This window comes from Lynx canadensis, chromosome A1 (assembly GCF_007474595.2).
Source record: "Lynx canadensis isolate LIC74 chromosome A1, mLynCan4.pri.v2, whole genome shotgun sequence".
NCBI lineage: Eukaryota > Metazoa > Chordata > Mammalia > Carnivora > Felidae > Lynx > Lynx canadensis.
In genome coordinates, this window is record NC_044303.2 from 108,394,601 (window position 1) to 108,414,906 (window position 20,306).

General features: G+C 39.6%; 1 protein-coding gene and 1 long non-coding RNA gene across 5 annotated transcripts in view; one reads left to right on the forward strand and one right to left on the reverse strand.

The window, feature by feature from the left end:
* The window catches only part of CDC42SE2 (CDC42 small effector 2), a 131,528-nt gene extending 120,151 nt beyond the window's left edge, over positions 1-11,377 (forward strand). For 2 of the 4 annotated variants that reach the window (XM_030317568.1, XM_030317577.1), the window contains exons 4-6: positions 4,447-4,548; positions 8,453-8,569; positions 8,990-11,377. In XM_030317568.1, the coding sequence (XP_030173428.1) occupies positions 4,447-4,548; positions 8,453-8,551 (201 nt within the window). In that variant the 3' untranslated portion in view covers positions 8,552-8,569; positions 8,990-11,377. Of the gene's footprint in view, positions 1-4,446; positions 4,549-8,452; positions 8,572-8,989 lie in introns of those variants that run through there. The other 2 variants (XM_030317592.1, XM_030317585.1) reach the window with 2 other exon arrangements.
* LOC115515630 lies at positions 1,000-8,459 on the reverse strand. Its single transcript, XR_003969352.1, has 2 exons — positions 8,380-8,459; positions 1,000-2,464 (listed from the first exon to the last, which is right to left on the reverse strand). It is a non-coding gene; the product is annotated as an uncharacterized LOC115515630 (long non-coding RNA).
* Positions 11,378-20,306: the final 8,929 nt, after the last annotated feature.

The following is a 20,306-nucleotide window of genomic DNA, read 5'->3' on the forward strand; positions in this document are numbered from 1 at the left end:
AATAATAAATTATATTTGGAATCTAGGTTTTCGATTTATTGATAATGTTAGAACACAGATCCAAAGAACATTGCAGTCTGTGTGTGCATCTGTCCTTCCTCCTTCCTTCTCTGGAACCTACCACCTTGGTTATTATTTTTCTCTACTTCAGTCTCTTTTACTGCATCTTATCAGAAATTAAGCATAAATCCAGTCTCTCTCATCTTAAACGGAAAAACGGCTTTTTTCCTTCGGCTGCAGCCTGCCCTCTTGTCCCTGTCCTAGGCTTGTCCAGTTGTTTGTGTCTGACCGCTCTGTTTCCTGACTCCTACACACTTTTCTGCCCCCTCAGTGGTCTTCCATTCTTAGCCCTCATGAAGGTGCTCACTGCATGTTGCTGAATCTGAATATGCAGACATATTCCAACCTTGACCTGACCTCTCCCCAGCTTTCCACTGTTTGCCTCATCACTCCATGACACCTAGAAGAGGATGCACCTGATTTTCCTCCTCCTTTTCAGGCATTTTCTTTGTAGTGTCCTTTGAGGGATTTTTTTTCTCTGCCCAACTTTAGGATTCCTCTGTGCACTTGTCTTCCTCAGAAGTCCCCTTAACTTGTACACCTTTATTCTGCTGGTGAGGGGTGCCTTGGTGGCTCAGTCAGGTAAGCGTCCAACTTTGGCTCAGGTCATGATCTCATGGTTTGTGGGTTTGAGCCCCATGTCGGGCTCTGTGCTGACAGCTCAGAGCCTGGAGCCTCCTTCGGATTCTGTGTCTTCCTCTCTGCTCCTTCCCTGATGGCTCTCTGTCTCAAAAGTAAATTAAAAAAAAATTTATTGTGCTGAGTGGTGAGACTTAATTTCTTATCTCTAGTTTAGCCTCTTTCAGAATCCTATATCCGTGTATCCAACTTGCCCTCTTGGTAACTTCACTTGCATGTCTCACAGATAACTCAAATTCAGTGTGTGTTAAACTCTTTCATGTTCTTCCTAAAGTCTGGCCCTCTTCCAGTATTCTCTGACCCTGTGAATTGTGCACATTGTTCTCAGATATTCTTAACTTCTGGCTCTCCCTTCTCAAATCCAGTTAGCAACCAAATGCTGTTGATCTTGCCCCCTAAATACCTTTTAAATCCAGCCAATTCTTTCCCTTTCACCTGCTGTCAGCTAAATCCAAGTCTTCTCTTTCCACCAACATTACTGCAATAACTTCTCCTTTGGCACCTCCAGCCTCCCTGCCAGCTGCAGATATCACAGAGTGGCTTTTAAAACCAACTTGTCATGTCATCAGGGCAGGAAGGACTGAAAGCTTCAACGTCTGTACCTTAAATCAGTATCAGATTACATGGCATGAAGAAACATTCCAGTATGTAAGGGAAAGCCAGACTCTGAACTCAGTACTCACTGTTCTCAGATTTACAAATTAGTTATTTGTTCTTTGCTTTTCATTAAGAGAATAGTCTCTGTTGAACATCCTCCCTCAAAATTCAGAATATTTTAGTCTTAGAATTTGATTCACAAGCTGATCCATTTGTTAATTCCTTTCAGGAGACCTTTCTGGAAAGGGTTGGGTGATGGCCTGAGTGCTGACTCTTCTCCCAACATCTTCCTGCAGTAATCCATTTGTTAGAATGAATCACTTCATGTGAAGGTATGGGCCAAGTGTAGCCTTGTGCTAAGACAAACATACCTTCCAGGGGCAATGATGAAGATCGAGCTTGAGAAGTTGCTCCTGTGTGTTCACAGGGCAAGGGTGGTCAAGACTGCCAGTGGCCTGAAGTAGATCTTTCTTTCTGAAATATGCCTGTCACTTGTCTGCCTAAGAGGGCCCTCTGGCTGAGCTGAGTGGCACCCTCAGCTGTCATGAGCTGTTGCACCTGCAAGCTGGTTGCACAAGCCCTTAGGAGGAAAAGTCTGCAGGTCTGCAAATGCCATTATCCCATGGAACTTAACTGCTATTCTTTTTCTTCACCTGGAGCCATCCACCCTTTCCTGCTTTGTGGAGGGTGCCAGGAAGCTAGAAGTCTTTTCTATCAGTCAAGGGGTTTACTGGGGAAGAAGCCCCAACAATTTGTCTTGCCTGGGTACTGAGAAAATTCTTGTCTTCTGCTGGCAAACATAAATTATTTGGTTGTGCCTGGACAAACAACTTTCTCACACAAATTCACTGGAATGTAACAGGGTAGCCAAGATGAAAAAAGCTGCAAGACTATCATTAGCTTCTTCTTTCCCTACATGAATCCTAGAAAAGAGAAGATAGCATCACTTCCTAAGGCTCATTTATGCTATGTTATCCCAGATGAGAATAGTGTGAAGGGAAGTACGTTAAATGGGATGATAGAAATAGATAAACTAGGAGTCTGGGGAAAAGATGGAAAACAGAGTGGGAAGGATGGTGCATTGCTGATACACGGCTCCCTGATGAAAAGATGCTGTGGGTGTCAAGTCTGATGGAGGGGTCGGCAGTCTGAGGCTCCTTTAGAACACCTGAAGTAGGAACATAGAATAAAAAGCAGGAAATCTCTGCCTTTGTGCTGACAGAAAATTGAAGAATGTGATACCTTCCCTTGGTTTTCTGATAACATGAAAATTTTCTGTAATCCTAGGAAGCAGGGCCCCAAAAGAATGATTGAATTTATCAACCCTTCAAAAAAGGACTTGAAGTAACTAAATGGGGCTTTAAGTACACGAATGAGAATGTTTTGCTCTGAGTTTTACAGACTATAATCCATGCAGTCAAGCATTTTGAGAGGGAAAAATGAAAACCTATAATACAAATTCTCAGATTAGAAAATATTGCAGTGATGTCCTCTCATAACAAAGCTTCTGAAAAGATAACCATAAATGAGAAATAATATCTACTAAAAAAATGGTCTAGAACTGGGATCATCCAACTACTGCTTATGGTCCAAATTGGGCCTGGTACTTGTTTGTTTAAATGCTCACTGGAACACAGCTCCACTTAATATGTTTATGCATTGTCTGTACCTGCTTTTGTGCCAAAAGGACCAGAGTGGAATTGAAGCTATGACAGACTGAGTGGCTTACTTACTGTCTTGGCCTATAGGAAAAAATTAGTGGATTCCCAAAGAGAATCGAGTAAAGTTACTTTCCAGTACCGTAAAACTATAAAGAGAAATAAAAATAATGGATGAAAATACACACAATCCACTGTGCACATAACAGGAACTACAGAAATTACAAAAAGGAACACAAGGTGCATTATTAAAAAACATAATAGAAGAAAACTTTCCCAAGAGACAGTAAAACTTATGTTCAGATAGACAAGGACCACCACCTGCCATATAGAACCCTGGATGGAAAAAACCAATGAACTTGGAGGTAGTCCAGTGTCACTGTTGAACTGTGAGGATGAACATAAGTATTTCCAGGGAAAAGCTCAAGCTGCTTTTGGGATTCTAAACAGTAGCAGTAAAAACTAGAGGACAGTAAAAACAATCTTTGGTGGCTCCTAAAATTAATGCATGAACCCTCCATTTGTGTGGCTTTGTAGAAAATAAATTTTTAATCATGAGGGGCTGCTGCTTGAGTCTGTCTTGTTTTTAGGATTTATCAGGATTCTAGCAACCTTTCAGTAGATGTAGATACACTCCAATTTCTAGAATATATTAGATCCCAGTTATATAAGGGGTTCATGGAAAACTTGGGACTGGTTTAAGATAACCTTGGTCTCTGGAACAATCTGATTCTCATGATCTCACGATCAGTAAAACAGTTACCCTGGAAATACCTCTCAGTGGATGAATGGGCATATTGGTGAGGGAAGGATTGTAGCTGGTAGCACAAGTTACTGGGAAATAGGATTCTGTACCCTGTCAGAGGTGGTTGTCAGAAATTAGGACTTATTAAGGCCCAGCCTAGTATGAGTTTGGATAGGCTTTCATTCCCAGTCAATGCAGACCCGAAAAGAGTGAACAGGCTAGGACCAGATCTCCTCCAGACGGAGCAGCTGATTTATTTCAGTGTGGAAGAGTTTTTGGGTGTAATCTAAGTAATAATAACCATCAAAATAATGTCAGTTAACCATGAAAGCTAGAAAGTGATGTTAAAAATCAGAGTGTTGTAGTCAAATCACACTGTATTCTTTGCTAACAATAGTGGCTACTGATGATAATTTTACATTTATTTTTTTTTAAACAATGAAACCTAAATGGTTATTATGCAAACAAGCCAGTGGCTAAAGCGATGCCAAAAAATCTATTTTAAATTCTGAATAATATGTTGTTTTGCTTTACGGGTCGTGTGTGTGTGTGTGCACACGTGCGCATGTATCTCTCTTGGGATTTCATCATATGAGATAATTGTGGTAGTCCAAGATTTCGGGATCCTGCTGTCTTGGGCAAATTTTATTATGTTATTAAAATCATTCATCTGTAGTATATAAATCGATCAGAGTAAGTTTGTTGCTAATAAAATCATCTCTCAATACATTATTCCCTATATTGTAGAAAAGGCGCCGGCGGATTGACCGAAGTATGATTGGAGAGCCAACAAATTTTGTGCACACAGCTCATGTAGGATCAGGAGACCTGTTCAGTGGAATGAATTCCGTAAGTGTTTTGATGGAAGATACAGATGGGGTCTTGGGGCATAGACCTGTGTCATCTGTATGACAGGTACACACATTCTTAATGGTGATACAATGCTCATTGAATGTGTAGGCACTGAATATAAATACATAACCTGAGTATATAGAGAAGAAAATAAGCAGTGAAAATTTAATCTCTTCCCTAACTTGCCAAACTATGCATTTGTTTCTGCCTTTCTCCTGAAAAAAATACTTTAAAGGACTTGAACACCAGCCTTTTGGTAACATTAATCTTTCTGTTCTCTTAAATTTACTTAGTTGCCTTTTGCAGACCTGTTTATCACTTTTACCTTATAAAATATTAGCCTTTACTTGATACTAGAATGTGATTTATTCATCACTGAAATGTAAATAACTTGGATACTAAGCAGAGGATTAAAATTTGTGCATATTTGCTCTTATTTATAGAGATTTCAGTGTATTTCAGAATAGACTTTAGATTTATTCACTTGAACTTGTATATTCCTTAATTTTCATCCAAGAGGAAAACAGTGCACTAGAATAGAAGCAGCACCAAATGAGGGTTTGTCAGGGCTCTGGCTCATTATTGCCCTGAAGTAATAAGCCACTAAGTATCAGGAGCCTCTTTGCCCAAAATCTAAAGTAAACTAATATACCTAAATGGTCTCTGAAGTGTTTAGAACCAGAAAATTAGTAAGACTTTTATAGAGAGAGAATTGCCCATTGTCTGCTTACTTGGCAGAATTAACAAAAGACTTTACAAGAGAGCAGAGACTTTTAAAATAGGTAGATGGTTATCCTGGATACAGCAAACAAGTTTGTCACATCAGTTACTAGGTAAGCAAAGGAATAACATTTGTAGCTTCCTGGAAAGGAAACAGCTTGTTTGTTTTAAATCTGTAGGAAAAGTGCTTTGTTTTGCTCAACTGCTCTTGTGGAGTTGTAAGAGGTGTCAGGTTGCTATCAAAATACAAATTCAGTAGCTTTGTTTCCTGGATCAGCATGAAATAACCAAATGGGAACCTAGGATTTTTCTTTAGAGGGTTATTTTAATACATATAAATAGATTGAATGGCTTCAAATTTTGATGAATTTTTTTTTTTAATGTTTATTAGTTTTTAGAGACACAATGCAAGCAGGGGAGAGTCAGAGAGAGAGGGCAACAGAGGATCCAATGCAGGCTCCGCACGGTCAGCACAGAGCCTGATGGCCGGGCTCAGACTCGCTGAAGTCAGATGCGTAACTGACTGAGCCACCCAGGCGCCCCAAATTTTAATTTCTTAATAAATGTCTTCCCCAGTTCAGGTTTTTAAAATTCATTTTAATTTAAAATGAATTAAATTTTTAGTTCATGGTATTTAACTTTTTAAATCTTGTTTATGTACATTTCACAATTTCCTTTAAGATTCCTATTCATCATTTGGTCTCTACAAGGAGCCTGTCATTGATGTTGGTGACTATTGTTGCCATTGATTTAGGTAGAACTTCAGGAAGGACTCTTGAAGGGGCGTCTGCTTCATCTGAAGGAGCTGGGTCAAGACAGGCCCTTGGCTGTCTCCAGGCAGCTTTCTCTGCTAAGGGATGGGATTTTTTAAAAAGTGTCATAGCTCATTAGAACCAAATATGTCTCCCAAAGGCTTTTTGTACTTACTGCCGACATTAGTTTTTTGTTTGTACAGTGACAAACAGCTTCTGACTCCTATTGGGCATGGGCTTGGTTTTTTAGTCAGTTCTGTCAGGTTGAATATCATGCCACTGCTGAGTTTCCTGAAAGTCTCATTGATAGATAAAACTTGTCTGAGCCTGATATGGTGAGAGAATTTTGCTCTTACGCGCAGTAATAGTATAAGTGAGACAAAAGCATAAATGTTGTTTATCCAAAGAAATAGTTTGCCTTGTTAGTTTGTCCTAGACTGAGCAGCATGTGTTAGGTACATGGCTTGATGCACATGAAACAGCTGTGCAATACGGGATTATTGAATGGTCAGATGACTTGGAATTTATTTTCTCCTAAATAAACTGTTCTTCCCAAGATAACCTTTTATACTAAATTTTTGCTAGAAAAGGAGTCCATGACTGTTTTAATAATGTAGACTTACTGTGTTAAAATACAGACACAGTCAAAATAATACATTAGAAAACCTAAATCCTGGGGTTTGAAATTGAACAATTGAGTTTTGGAGGAAAACCAGTTTCTTTTCTTGGTTAGAATTAGCATGACATTATGAATCCACTATGTAAAAATACAAAGATTGTATTTTTTTTTTTTTTTTTATAAATAGGCCCTAAAATATCTAGAAAAAGTAACATGTTAGGTGGGAAGTTATTTGGTACGTAAAATCAACTTTGTACCACAAAAAAGGAGCAGAAAATGAATTTTAACTGTAGCATATGGACTGTACTGTGGCCTTCTCAGACGGGGATGTTTATTGAAAATAAATTGGCCTATAGATTTCAGGTTTTTTTTTTTTAATAAAGTAGTCATTTTAAATAATGTGAAAACAGATAAAACATGTGATACCACTAGAATAAGATGTTCAACGTGAGTAAAATTTTCAGTAGATGGGTAAAAATTACCCATTTGAGAGCCAGTTACATTTTTTTACTTAAACCCTTTTGGATTCTAAATAAGCTATGCGTTTTATATTTTGCTTTTCTGTTAGAATATATTTAAAACTGCCTTGCTCAGAAAATAGGCAAGTCTTTACTATTTTCTTTAAACCTACTGACTCAGCATCACCAGTGAAAACACCACACAAGTCATGTTTTCTATTAAGTGCTTACTAAGTATTTGATAAGTAGATTAATAATGGATGTTGTCTGTCGTGTCCCCTCCCTGGGGAACCATGGAAGTGTCAACTGGCTGGCTGAACTGATTGCCAGGGCTCTGTGACTCTTCACAGTTAGGTCAACACCTCTGAAACTTTCTTACCTCTCCTTTTTCTAGCATTCTAGCCTGATTCTCTCATTCACTGCTTCCAGTGGGGTATGAAGTAAGATTGGAATAATGGATGATACACTTAGGGTACTTCACAACTTGCCAGTAAGTTTATGCACCTTTGTTTTAGCCCAGTAAGAGAGAAAATACTGCACCATTTATGTATCTCATACATCAGAAAATAGCCCTTTTGGGTGGTTAGGACAGATTATCATGCTGACTCTTTTACAGATAGGAAGACTTACCTTTAGAGAGAATAAATACTTCACCCAGAGTTAACCATATTAATGAATACATTTGGACTACCATCCAAGTCTTTGGATGCCTAACTTTAACACTATCAAGTATGTAAATTTTATCAAATGGAACTTTAAAAATTGATCTTTGGTCCAATTTCATTCATAATTATTTTTGTCTCTAATGGACGTGGTTCCATACGTGAGGTGTCTGCATACTTTAACTTGAGTTGATCTGTATACTTTAGACTGTTTTTGAAGTGTTACCAAGTACATTGTGAATTACAGAACAGGGATTTTGTCACTGGTAAATGAGGAGAGAAAGAGGCGGCCCAGCAAGTGGTTTTCTAGCCTCCTCCACTTGCCTCAGGGCAATCAGACAAATTTAAGTCTAGGGGCGCCTGGGTGGCTCAGTTGGTTGAGCGTCCATCTTTGACTCAGGTCATGATCTCACTGGTTTTGAGTTCAAGCCTAGCATTGGGCTCTGTGCTGACAGCTCAGAGCATGGAGCCTGCTTCAGACTCTGTGTCTTCCTCTCTCTCTGTCCCTCCCCTGCTCGCGATCTCTCTCAAAAATAAACAAAATATTAAAATAAAAATTCAAGTCTATAAAAATGGAATTTTTTTCTATAAAAAGTATGCTTTCCACAACTGCTCACCTGGAATGTTGAGACCAGCATCTGCTGCATTGTCCCTAGTTGCTGACTTGGTTCTGTTTCTGTCTTGTTCTAGGTTAGCTCCATCCAGAACCAGATGCAGTCCAAGGGGGGCTATGGGGGTGGCATGGCCGCCAGTGCACAGATGCAGCTTGTGGACACGAAGGCTGGATAGCCCCGCGTCCCTTCTCCAGTGAGTACCCAGCTCCCACACGCCAACAGCATAGCTTGTGAGGGCTTCGAGTTAAAAGATACATACTTCGTTCTCTTTAGAAATTGTGAATTACTGAAAAAGGGCAAACATCTATTACTCCGTTGAGTGTTTCTAGTGATCGTTGTAGGCACTTTACTTTGAGTATTAGTTTTAGGTTGCTCTTCTCAAATGCTTTAAGACATCCAGTTGGGAAGGAGGCTTTGACAGAGTGTGTCCCTTAAACAAAAGTGAAATTACTGATTTGAGTATTGATACTGTGGGGAATGCTGTATATCATGAAGTACCTTTATATTTTACACAGCGTTATTGATAAACTTTGAAAGAGTTGTCTAGTTTAATTTGTAAAGGATGAATCCTTAAAGTGTAAAAATAATTTGGATTTTTCTTTTGGTTTTATAGGTCATTGTGAATTTCTGTGTTTTCTCTTTTCACTCTTCTTTAATTTTGTTGTTGTTGTGATTCCTTTTCAAATACAAAAAGAAGTGTGATGGCATCTTGTTCACCCTGTTGTGATTTCTCCAGTGAGATGTTCTTGTTCTGCTCTGAAGAAGCTGTTGTCAGATGAACCCTGCATTTCCTTCAGCTGGCATGCATGCCTTTGGACTCACAGACTTTGGATTGTGGCTTAATTTTTACCAATATGGATCTGATCTTAGCATGATCTTTTTTGTGAATGCTAGCACTGTTTTGCTTTTTTTTTTTTTTTTTTTTTTTTTGCCATTTGAAACATTTCTCTTCCATCTCCAACCCTCTGCCTTATGAGTTTGTTGGTAAGGTAGGACCTGCTATTATTTGTTAATTTGCCACCATTTATGTATATTTTGGAAGGTATGACATCCACAAGCACAATGATCATTTTTATTCATTTGAAACTTGAGCAGAATAGATATCTGCATGCTTTATGAAGTTGCTTCATATGGGAGCCCATGGGATGCCAGAAAGGAGTATTTCTTTGCTGCTGTGGGCTGAGGGTAACTGCTGCTATTAGAGAAAGGTTAGCTGTGGCACCAAGTCTCGTCAGTTTCACACAAAGAGGCCTAACTGTAGCTTCTTTTAAAGTTAAAATCTGGCATTCATAAGGCATTCATTTGGTTGTAAATGTTCAATATATTTATTTTGAGAGCAAGGACCTGGGATTGTAAACAGGTATGGTTGTGTATCAGCGTGTTGGGGTGATGCCCTCATCCAGTCTCATTGTGTACTCATTCTGTTTTTACTTGTTTTTATTTTAGTTTTATGGGATCCAGTTGTTTCCACTAACAGTTTGTTCAAGTCCTGGCCGGTACTCCTAACTTCACACTCTAGAGTCCTTGGCCTTTCCATATTCAGACTTCTTTCAGGGTAGTGGAAGTTACCAAGAGCAATTTAGTGACTTGACTGAATCGTTGCTCGTGCAAACAGTCTGGCTGGTGATTCTTTAGGACATTGGTGAGAAACCTTTGCTCAGGCTCCAAAATGTTTGTTCTTCACAAATTATGTATATTTCAGATAATTCTGTAAGTACTTTTCCTACCCTATGAGGGTGTAGTGTTAAGACAGTTAGTGGTTTTGTAGTCTTATTAAAATGTTTAAATCCAATGTCTAATTCAGTTCTGACTACACTTTGTAGGGTTAGCATTTTATGCAGCAGGTGGGGCTTAATTGAAAATGTAGAGAGCCAAGAAATTAGGTAACTGGATAAATAATGGGTTTATATAGGCAAAACAGGCAAGCATTTCTCCACCAGTGCTTTTGAATTTAAGTTACCCAGTGCAGTGGGGGTGCTAGGTAACTCGGTGCTTGTGTTTCTGCACTTTTGAGTCTTCTTAGGTGTCAACCCCACACGGAGAGAGAATCTGTGAAGAAAAACATCTATGCTTAGTAGTAAAAATAGGCAGTTAGTTTAATTTACTCTGTGGATACTGCATTCTGGAATTTGCTGACCTTGGCCTTGTCTGTACTGATGCTCTTTAGTCTATTTTGACTTTTAAAATTCGTATAACTTTTATACTTGTCTTATAACTCCTGGAATCACAGTACAGGGAGCCATGCTCCTTTTTGCTGAATTCATGATTTGATGTTCCTCTTTTTCTAATTAACGTCTTCTGTGTGGACCAAATACTCCAGGAGCATTACTATGCTCCTCGGCGTGTAACTGACCTGCAGTAGCCACACTGTGTGCAAGAACATATGCCAAGGAAGGTGCCAATAAATTCAAGGAGACAAGTACAGTTTTAACATACTAACCTTGGACACAGATTTTCTAGGGAGGGTTAAAGATAAGAGTGTGAAAGGTGCAGCTTCCCCACATCCTAAGTGGAATTGTAAATTTTGGGCAACATGTCTCATTTTAAAATTGAGTCTAAATAAACAGGATTGACTGTTAGTGGTTTGCTGAAACAAGGGTTAACTGATGCCATGGATTCTAAGAGTGATCTGCGTTCCATACAAGAGCTGCTTTCCCCTGGTGGAGGCATGAAGTGGTGCCAGTAAGCACAGACCGGGAACGTTAACTGTGGTGATGGGGTTTGGCATTTCCAGTGCAGCATTATCGCCTTTCAAGTGGGCCTTTGGAGATACTTTATATATTAGCTTTTACTTTTGTTATTAAATTATAGCAGTTTCATTATAGAGAGCAAGTTTGCCTTGATTTTGTTTAAAATGACTTCTGCTCAGCTCCCAGAAGATAAAATTGACATATTTTTATAATATAAGCATACTTTTTTTGTACATTGTGTTCATTCAGTGTTGGCTTGTAGATATTAAAAAGAAAGTATTGATTTTGATTCAATAAATGTTTTCTTTCCATCCTGGTTTGGTTTTTTCATTTCTCTTAGAGCCCCTTTTTAGCATTCTTGTTTTTGCATGACAGTAATCACAACTGAAAATACAACCCATCGCTTTTTAAAAGAGAATTTAAATTTGTAGCCACACAGTAAGGAAGCGGTGAGCTACCACATTAAGCAGTTCTGGAATATTTCCAACATGACAGCAAGTTTGCTCCCCAGGAAAAACTTGGCAGTGTCTGGAGACATTGTCACATCTTCAGGGAGGGGTGCTACCGAACATCTATCCAGCCCCCAGATGTCAGAGTGCCATCATTGAGAAACCCTGACTGAGGACAAAGAATGTGTATACACTGACCAGTACATCCAGTTAGAAACTCTCCACTGCACTTGTGCATAGGTCAGGTAGGTTTGGGTGCATCTTGCCAAGTAATGTTGGTCCTAAAATAGAAAAATCAATGAGAAGAATAGGAAGAAGATTTCAGGGGCACCTGGGTGGCTGAGCCGGTTAAGTGTCCCAACTTCGGCTCAGATCATGATCTCACGGTTTGTGGGTTAGAGCCCCACATCGGGATCTGTGCTGACAGGTTGGAGCCTGCTTGGGATTCTGTCTCCCTCTCTCTCTCTCTTGAAAACAAACTTTTAAAATAGGTGTGTGTGTGTGTGTGTGTATGTATGTGTGTGTATATATATATATATATATATATATATATATATATATATATATTGCAAAAAGTTTTGATGCCTGTTGTCCTCATTTCATGGCCCAAGACTCAAAGGAAATTGGGTTAGGATGATAAAATAGTAACAATTAAGACATCATGATTAAGAATAAAAGTATCTGAAGAAACTGATGTTGGTTTATCAAGATTTCTACTTTGAGCACGTTTTCAAAACACATGAATAAAATGTGCAAGGACTCATAAGATAAGCACATAAAGGACAAATCTATAAAAATGATCTGGAATTTGCTAAAACTTGCAACTCGCATAGGTAAGGAAATCATTTACCTTCTGCTTAAAGTATGCTTTGAGCACATGGCAAAGAAAGCAACTGAAATGTTACCTTCAATTTACTGTCTCCACCCTGAAGGGTCCAGTAAGAAAACTTTACCACTCAACAACTCATGTTAATCTGACTTTAAGCACATTAACTTTTCACTCTTACTATGTTTTCAGTGCTTCCTACCAGTTAGCTACTTTTGACCCCTCCCCTCATTCTCCAGTCTACTGATCTTAACGGTTTCTGTCTGGCCTGCCTTCAATTACCACCTGAATAAGGAGATGGAAATGTTTGATTTGAGGGGGAAGGACTGGTGATGCTGGTATTCAGTCAGGGGGACTGTAGTCTGATTGGAAGGTGACAGCTGGGGAGAGAAGACATTATCCACCTCTTACCCCAAATTTTCTCCCCTGTAAACACAGTTCACTGGAGGTTTTACAACTGGCTCAAACTCCCACGGGCAGTAGCTTTCTATGGATAAATATGAGGACAGCCTGCTTTAGGAGCTCAGAAAGGATACCTAAGCAAGGATTTTTATTTTTGGTTTTGCCCCTCGAAAGGAACAACCAACAAGACACTTACTTAAAAATCCCCAGGGGTGCCTGGGTGGCTCAGTCCAACTTCGCCTCAGGTCATTATCTCACAGTTGGTGGGTTCAAGCCCCGCATAGGGCTCTCTGCTAACACCTCGGAGCGTGGAACCTGTTTCAGATTCTGTATCTCCCTCTCTCTCAGTCCCTCCCCTGCTCTCACTCGCTCTCAAAGATGAATAAACATTAAAAAAACTTAAAAATCCCCAGAGTTTCACCTAGTTACCTGAACAAACTCATTCGTTATACATCTGTGCCTTTCAAATGTTTCAGCCGACTATTTACGTTAGACCCCGATTCTTTGCCACAGCATGCTCAGGCGGTGTCTGTTTCTGGGTGTCTTTCAACATCATCGTTTCGATGTTCAGAAATAGTGCAGCGAAGAGGTAAATATCCTTGTTGCTGCTTTTGGTAGTCACTCAGATTCTAAATTCCAAATGCTATGAGATTTGAGTTTGATTTTTCACAAATCTCTGTAGATTTTGCTTACCTCTAATTTTCACTGCTTGGATAGTGTCTTAGCCTGTTTGGGCTTCAGATCTGCATAGGGTGAATAGGAATCTCTTTATAAAACATCTCTTCACAAGTGACACTTTCATGACCAGCACTTCCCGGTTGCCTCGCCTCCTGATAGTATCATCTTTGGGAGTTAGGATTTCAACATGAATTGTTGGGGATACACACATAAAGACCAAAGCACTCAGCTACAGGAAGTGAGTGGAATCGTCCCTCTTTAGAGGCAGCCACATCCAACCTGTGCACAATGGAGCAAAGGCTACAGGCCAGTAGCCTATCAGGATCAGGCACTACTGAAACCGAGAAGCCAAAACCAGCCACCCTCCCTCCCTGCCTCCCTTTTACCAATCTGATATTCCTGAAGGAGACTAACATGACAGGTAGACATTTTAGAAAAAAACCCAGCCTGTTAGGTCATAGGAGGTGTGAAAAGTTAAGGGAAACGTTTTCAAGTGATCCCTGGTGTGCTAAGCCCAGAAAATGCTCTCACGGGGAAGGAAAAAAAATATCAAAAAGAAATGCTCTCTTCATTCTTTGTGTCTTGAAATTTCAAAAACCTTTCTGCATTTATACTTTCCCACTTCATAGCCTCAATAAACCTTTTGTTCTGAACACTTGTACCCTGCTCTGGGAGATTATTTCTTCTTCTGAGGATTAGGAGATTTTTCAGTAGCAGCCCTATAATGGAGCCCTTTCTCAGACTTGTGAGAGAAAATTATTTTGAACTTGTACATTCTATCTACAGCCAGACTCTCTGTGAAATGAGATGGCAAAATAAAGATGAGTGGTCAGAAAGTTCTCCACACACCCTTTCTGAAAACACGTACCAAAGAATATGCTCTGCAAGAACTAGTAGAACAAATTTAAGAGGATAATTCAAAGAAATGCCAGGACTTCTAGGTCTGAAGCTGATGTAGCAGTCTATCCTAATGAGAAGAAACAAGGGGAAGATTTTAGGAAAGCTGGCTATGAGAAGCATCATTAGCTGCAAGCTTCACGCATTCAAACATTTTTTATTGAGCACTTTGTGCCCAAGGCACTGTTTACACACTGCAGATACAGCAGTGAACAAAACAAATTCCTTTACCCTCCGGGAGCTCTCATTCTAGTGTTGGGGATGCAGACAGATGGACTTTAAAAGCCAAATAAGTAAATCATGCGAGAGATCACAAAATGACCAGTGGCCTGGACAGCTGAGGATTTGGAAGAAGACCTACAGTTGGAAATGCCACCAGGCTGAGACTGTGATAAGAAGTGGAGAGGACTGTAGTAACAGGGTGACATAACATGTTCTACTGTCAGTGAGCAGAAAGGACAGTTCTTGATATGCTGGTATAAACCACACACTTGTCCAAAGCTAGGACATGATTTTGAGGGAACAATGTACGTAATTTAAGAACCTAGGACAGGGTCAGCCCTGCAAATAAGAGTTATATGACAACTAATTGCCTCTCTTTAAGAGTCCATAGATAATCATCTTTTAAAAGCATAGCATAAAAGAATTATTCTCACAGAACGCCCCATACATTTTAGAAAATGGCAAAATTCAATGCAAGGGAAAGTCGTGGAGGAGAGTGTAAGTGCTAATCTCTTTATGCAAATCCTGGGAGAAGTACTACCTCTAGGTCTGTTTATCTTTTACAGTTATAAACAACGTTACATGTCAACTATATCTCAGTAGAGCTTGAAAAAAATTATAATACTAACAAATTAGGGGTGTCTAGTTGGCTCTGTCAGTAGAGCATGCGATTCTTGATCTTGGGGTCATGAGTTTGAGCCCCATGTTGGGTGCAGAGCTTACTTAACAAAAACCTAACAACTGAGAAACTTAAATGTAAACTAAAACCATAAATGGAATGAGGGAGGAAGTCTTGCAAGCCTCCTCCTTTACAGGATTGAAAGTTGAGTCAAGAAATGAAATTTCTTATTAAAGAGGTAACCTTCAGAATAATGCAAAATGCAATGTGTGTAAGTAGGAATGGAGTTAGAAGCAGGCATGGAGACTTTTATTTTTCATGTAGTTCCGGTTTTCCTGTTTGGATTTCATTTTCTTTATACTGTTAATTTCATAACAGTAACATAAAACAAAGTAACAATACCTTTTAAATAATTATCAGGGAGGTGTTTTCAGCAAGATGGCAGGCTAGGATGCTCTAGGCTCTTGTTTCCCGCACAGAAACATCAAATACACAATATATGAATCAAAATAGTTTTGTGAAAATGCTAGAAACCAGTTCACCTGCATCAACTAAGTGAATGCCTAACAGAAAAGGCCATGCTCGGGGCACCTGGGTGGCTCAGTCGGTTAAGCGTCCAACTTTGGCTCAGGTCATGATCTCACAGTTCGTGAGTTCAAGCCCCGCATCGGGCTCTGTGCTGACAGCTCAGAGCCTGGAGCCTGCTTCAGATTCTGTCTCCCTCTCTCTCAGCCCCTCCCCTGTTCATGCTCTCGCTCGCTCGCTCTCTCTCTTTCAAAAGTAAATATTAAAAAAAAAAAAAAAAGGCTATGCTCAGAATGGTCAGAAATTTTGAGGCCTTTTGTTGGCCTGTGCCACACCCTTGCTCTTGTGCAGTATGCCTCAATTGTGAGAAAACCACTTAATTCTGGATTTCTCCCTCAGGACTCCAGGAAAAGAATGAAACTTGCTTCTAACTTTCCGGCTTGTCTGGGGGCTACGTGAGGGACTGGTTTGTCTTGCCGGACTCAACATTGATGGAAATGGTGGCATAATGTGGAAGGTAGATTGGAGGATGCTGACAACAGACATGGGTGCATGTGGACTCAAGACCTGTGGATGGCTGGGGACTAGAGATAACAGGCAGGGGAACACAAACTCAAGTCTCCTGAGAAGGAGCACGAATGAGATTCTTACGGAAGCGAAACATGTCAGAGCAGTTGCTATGTGGAGAACTAGGACAAAAGCACACACGCCGTCCCAGGGAAGATACATTCCCAGGAAAGAGGAGAAGACCATCAGGCCTTCAGTTGGGCTGATGAGCGAAGGTCTTCCCCTGCATGAACCCGGTGTGTGGAGAGTGGAAGAGGGGGCTCCTTTTTCAAATGCCCCGATCTCAACAAAAGATCATAAGACGTAGAAAGAAATAACAAAACACGGCTCATTCAAAGGAACAAAATACATCTCTAGAAACCAGTCTTTAAAAAAATGCAGCTCTCTGACTTGGCACAGATTTTAAAACAGGGGTCTTACATATGCTCAGTGAGCTAAGTGAACACGGACAAATATATTTTCTCTTCCTGATTATTTTAATAGCATTTTCTTTTTTCTAGTTTCACATTTTGAATACAGTATAGAATATATGTAACATACAAAATATGTATTAACTATGTTGTTGGTAAGACTTCTGGTCAACAGAAGCCAATCAAAATTTATTTTCTTAGTAGTTTTGGGGAGTCAAAAATTTTAACTGGATTTTTGAGTACATGACAGGAGGGTGGTGGTTAGCACCCTTAGCCCCCAGGTTGCTCAAGGGTAAACTGTATAATCAAACTATCAAGAGTCAAAGAAAGACAATCTTAAAGGCAGCAAGAGGAAAGCGATGCAAAAATTCTCAACAAAATGCTAGCTAGAATTCATTAGCACCTTAAAGGATTATGCAGATGACCACGTGGGATTTATTCCTAGAATGCAAGATGGGGCACCGGGGTGGCTCAGCCGGTTAAGCGTCCAACTTCAGCTCAAGTCATGATCTCATAGTCCATGAGTTCGAGCCCCGCATCAGGCTCTGTGCTGACACCTCAGAGCCTGGACCCTGCTTTGGATTCTGTGTCTCCCTCTCTCTCTGCCCCTCCCCTGCTCATGCTCTGTCTCTGTCTCAAAACTAAATAAAAAAAAAAAAACATTTAAAAAAATAATAATAATAATAAAAAGAATGCAAGAATGGTTCAACATAAGAAAATCAGTCAATGTAAGACACCACATGAGCAGAAAACTGGTATGATCATCACAATTGATAGAGAAAAAAATCATCTGAAAAAATTCAATACAATCTCAGAAAAAACACTCAACAGACTCTAGTAATAGAAAGAAAATATTTGAACAAAATGAAGGCTGTATATGGAAAGCCCACAGCTAACATCATACTCAATGGTCAAAAGACTGAAAGCTTTTCGTTTAAGATCAAGAACAAGACTTAGTTGCCTGCTTTCACCCTTCTACTGGACAAATTACCAGAAGTCTAGCCACAGCAGTTGGGCAAGAAAAGGAAATGAAGGCATCCATACTAAAAAGGAAGAAGTAAAATTACTGCTCTTCAAAGACAGCATGATCTGTATATAGAAAGTCTAAAGATCTCTCAAAGGACAGTTACAACAGTAAACTCCATAAAACTGCACATTCTAAATCAACACACAAAAATCGGTTATGTTTCTATATACTAACAGTCCAAAAAGGAAATTAAGAAAACAATTCTAGAGGCACCTGGGTGGCTCAGTTAAGCATCCAAGTTTGGCTCAGCTCATGATCTCACGGTTTGTGGGTTCAAGCCCCACGTTGGGCTCTGTGCTGACACCTCAGAGCCTGGAGCCTGTTTGAGATTCTGTCTGTCTCACTCTGCCCCTTCCCTGCTTACACTCTGTCTCTGTCTCTCAAAAATAAGTAAAATGTTAAAAAAAAATAAAAAGAAAAAAAAAGAAAGAAAACAATTCCATTTATACTGGCCTCAAAAAAAAAAAAATTACAATACTTAGGAATAAATTTAACCAAGGCAGTAAAAGACTGTGCACTGAAAACTACAAAACATTAGTAAAAGAAATTAAAGACACAAAGAGGGAAAGTTATCCTGTTTTCGTGGATAGTAAGACTTAATACTGTTAAGATGTCAATACTCTATAAGGGAATCTACAGATTTAATGCACTATCAAAATCCCAATGACATTTTTTGCATAAGCAAAAATACCCATCCTAACATGGATATAGAATTTCAACGGACTCTGAAGAACCAAACAATCTTGGAAAACAACAAACTGGAGGTCTCATTTCAAAACATATTACAGTAATTAAATCCCATGTGGGATTAGCACATACAGCCATAGAATCCAGTGGAACATTGGATATCCATAGAGCCCAGAAATAATTTCTCCTGTGTATGTTCCACCTACTCTACAAGGGATTTTCAACAACGATGCCAAGACCACTCAAAGGTTAAGGCCAGTCTTTTCAACAAATGCTGCTGGGAAATGGGATATAAACATGCAAAAGAATAAAGTTAAACTTTGTCATAGTGTGCTTGGGCTACTATAACAAAATGCCACAGACCGAGTGGCTTATAAACAAGAGAAATTTGTTTCTCACATTCTGGAGGCTGAGAAACCCAAGGTTAAAGTGCCAGCATGGTTGCTTTCTGATGACAGCCCTCTTCTCACTTCACAGCCAGTGCCTGTGTTGCTGTGTCCTCACGTGGTAGAAGGGCACAAGGGATCTCTCTGTTCCAAGAGCACCAGTTGTATTCGTGAGGGCAGACCCTTCCCAAAGGATCCACCTACTAATACCATCATAAAGAGCATTTCAACATATCAGTTGGAAGGAGGCACAAACATTGAGACCATAGTAGATCTTCACCTTACACAAAATATCAAAATTAAAATGGATTGAAGATGCCAATGTTAAGACCTAATATCACAAAACTTTTGAAAAGGCTTTGAGGGGAAGCTTCACAAGAGGATTTAGCAATAATTTCTTGGATATGACACTAAAAGCAAAGGCAACAAAAGTAAAAAAAAAAAAAAAAAAAGTGAACTGGACTGTATCAAAATTAACAACTGCATCAAAAAACCACAACAGAATGAAAACATAACCTGTGGAATGGGAGGATATATATTTGCAATCATATATCCAGAATATATAAAGAATTCCTCCAAGGGTGCCTGGGGTGTTTCAGTCAGTTGAGCGTCCGACTCTTGATTACGGCTCAGGTCACAATCTCACGGTTCATGGAATTGTGCCTTGTGTCCAGCTGTGTGCTGACAACACTGAGCCTGCTTGGGAGTCTCTCTCTTCCTCTCTCTACCCTTCACCCACTCATGCTTGCACATTTTCTCTCTCAAAATAAATAAACATTAAAAACAAAAGAGAACTCCTCCAACTCAACAACAATGACCACCACCGTTAAAAAATGGGCACAGGACTTGAATAGACATTTCTCCAAAGAAAATGTACAAATGGCTAATAAACACAAAAAAGATGCTGAACATCACTAACTGTGAAGGAAATGCAAATCAAAACCACAGTGAGATACCACCTCACACCCATTAGGATAGCTACAATTAAAAAAATAAAAAACTAACAAACCCAGAAAATAACAAGTGTCAGTAAAGATGTGTAGGAATTGGGACCGTGTACCATTGCTGGTGGGAATGTAAAACAGTGCAGTTGCCATGGGAGAACAGTACAGAGTTTTCTCAAAAATGAAAAATGCTGCTACCATATGATCCAGCAATCCCTTTCCTGGGGGTATATGCCAAAGAAGTGAAAGCACAGTCCCAGAGGTACCTGCACACCTATGCTCACAGCAGCATTATCCACAATAGCCAAGGGTTAGAAGCAACCCAAGTGACCAGCAAGCGCTGAATGGAAAAATAATGCACACACACAGAGGAATACTCTTCAGCCTTGACGAGAAAGGAAATTCTGCCACCATACAACATGGATGAATGAACCTTGAAGACAGACACCGCACTAGGTGACACACAGCAAGCACAAAAAGACAAACATTGTGTTTTTATATAAGTTAATAGAAGTTTATAAAATATAAGTTATCTACGGTAGTCAGATTCAAATAAACAAAAAGCCAAAGAACAGGTCAGGTGAACTGACTCACAGACAAC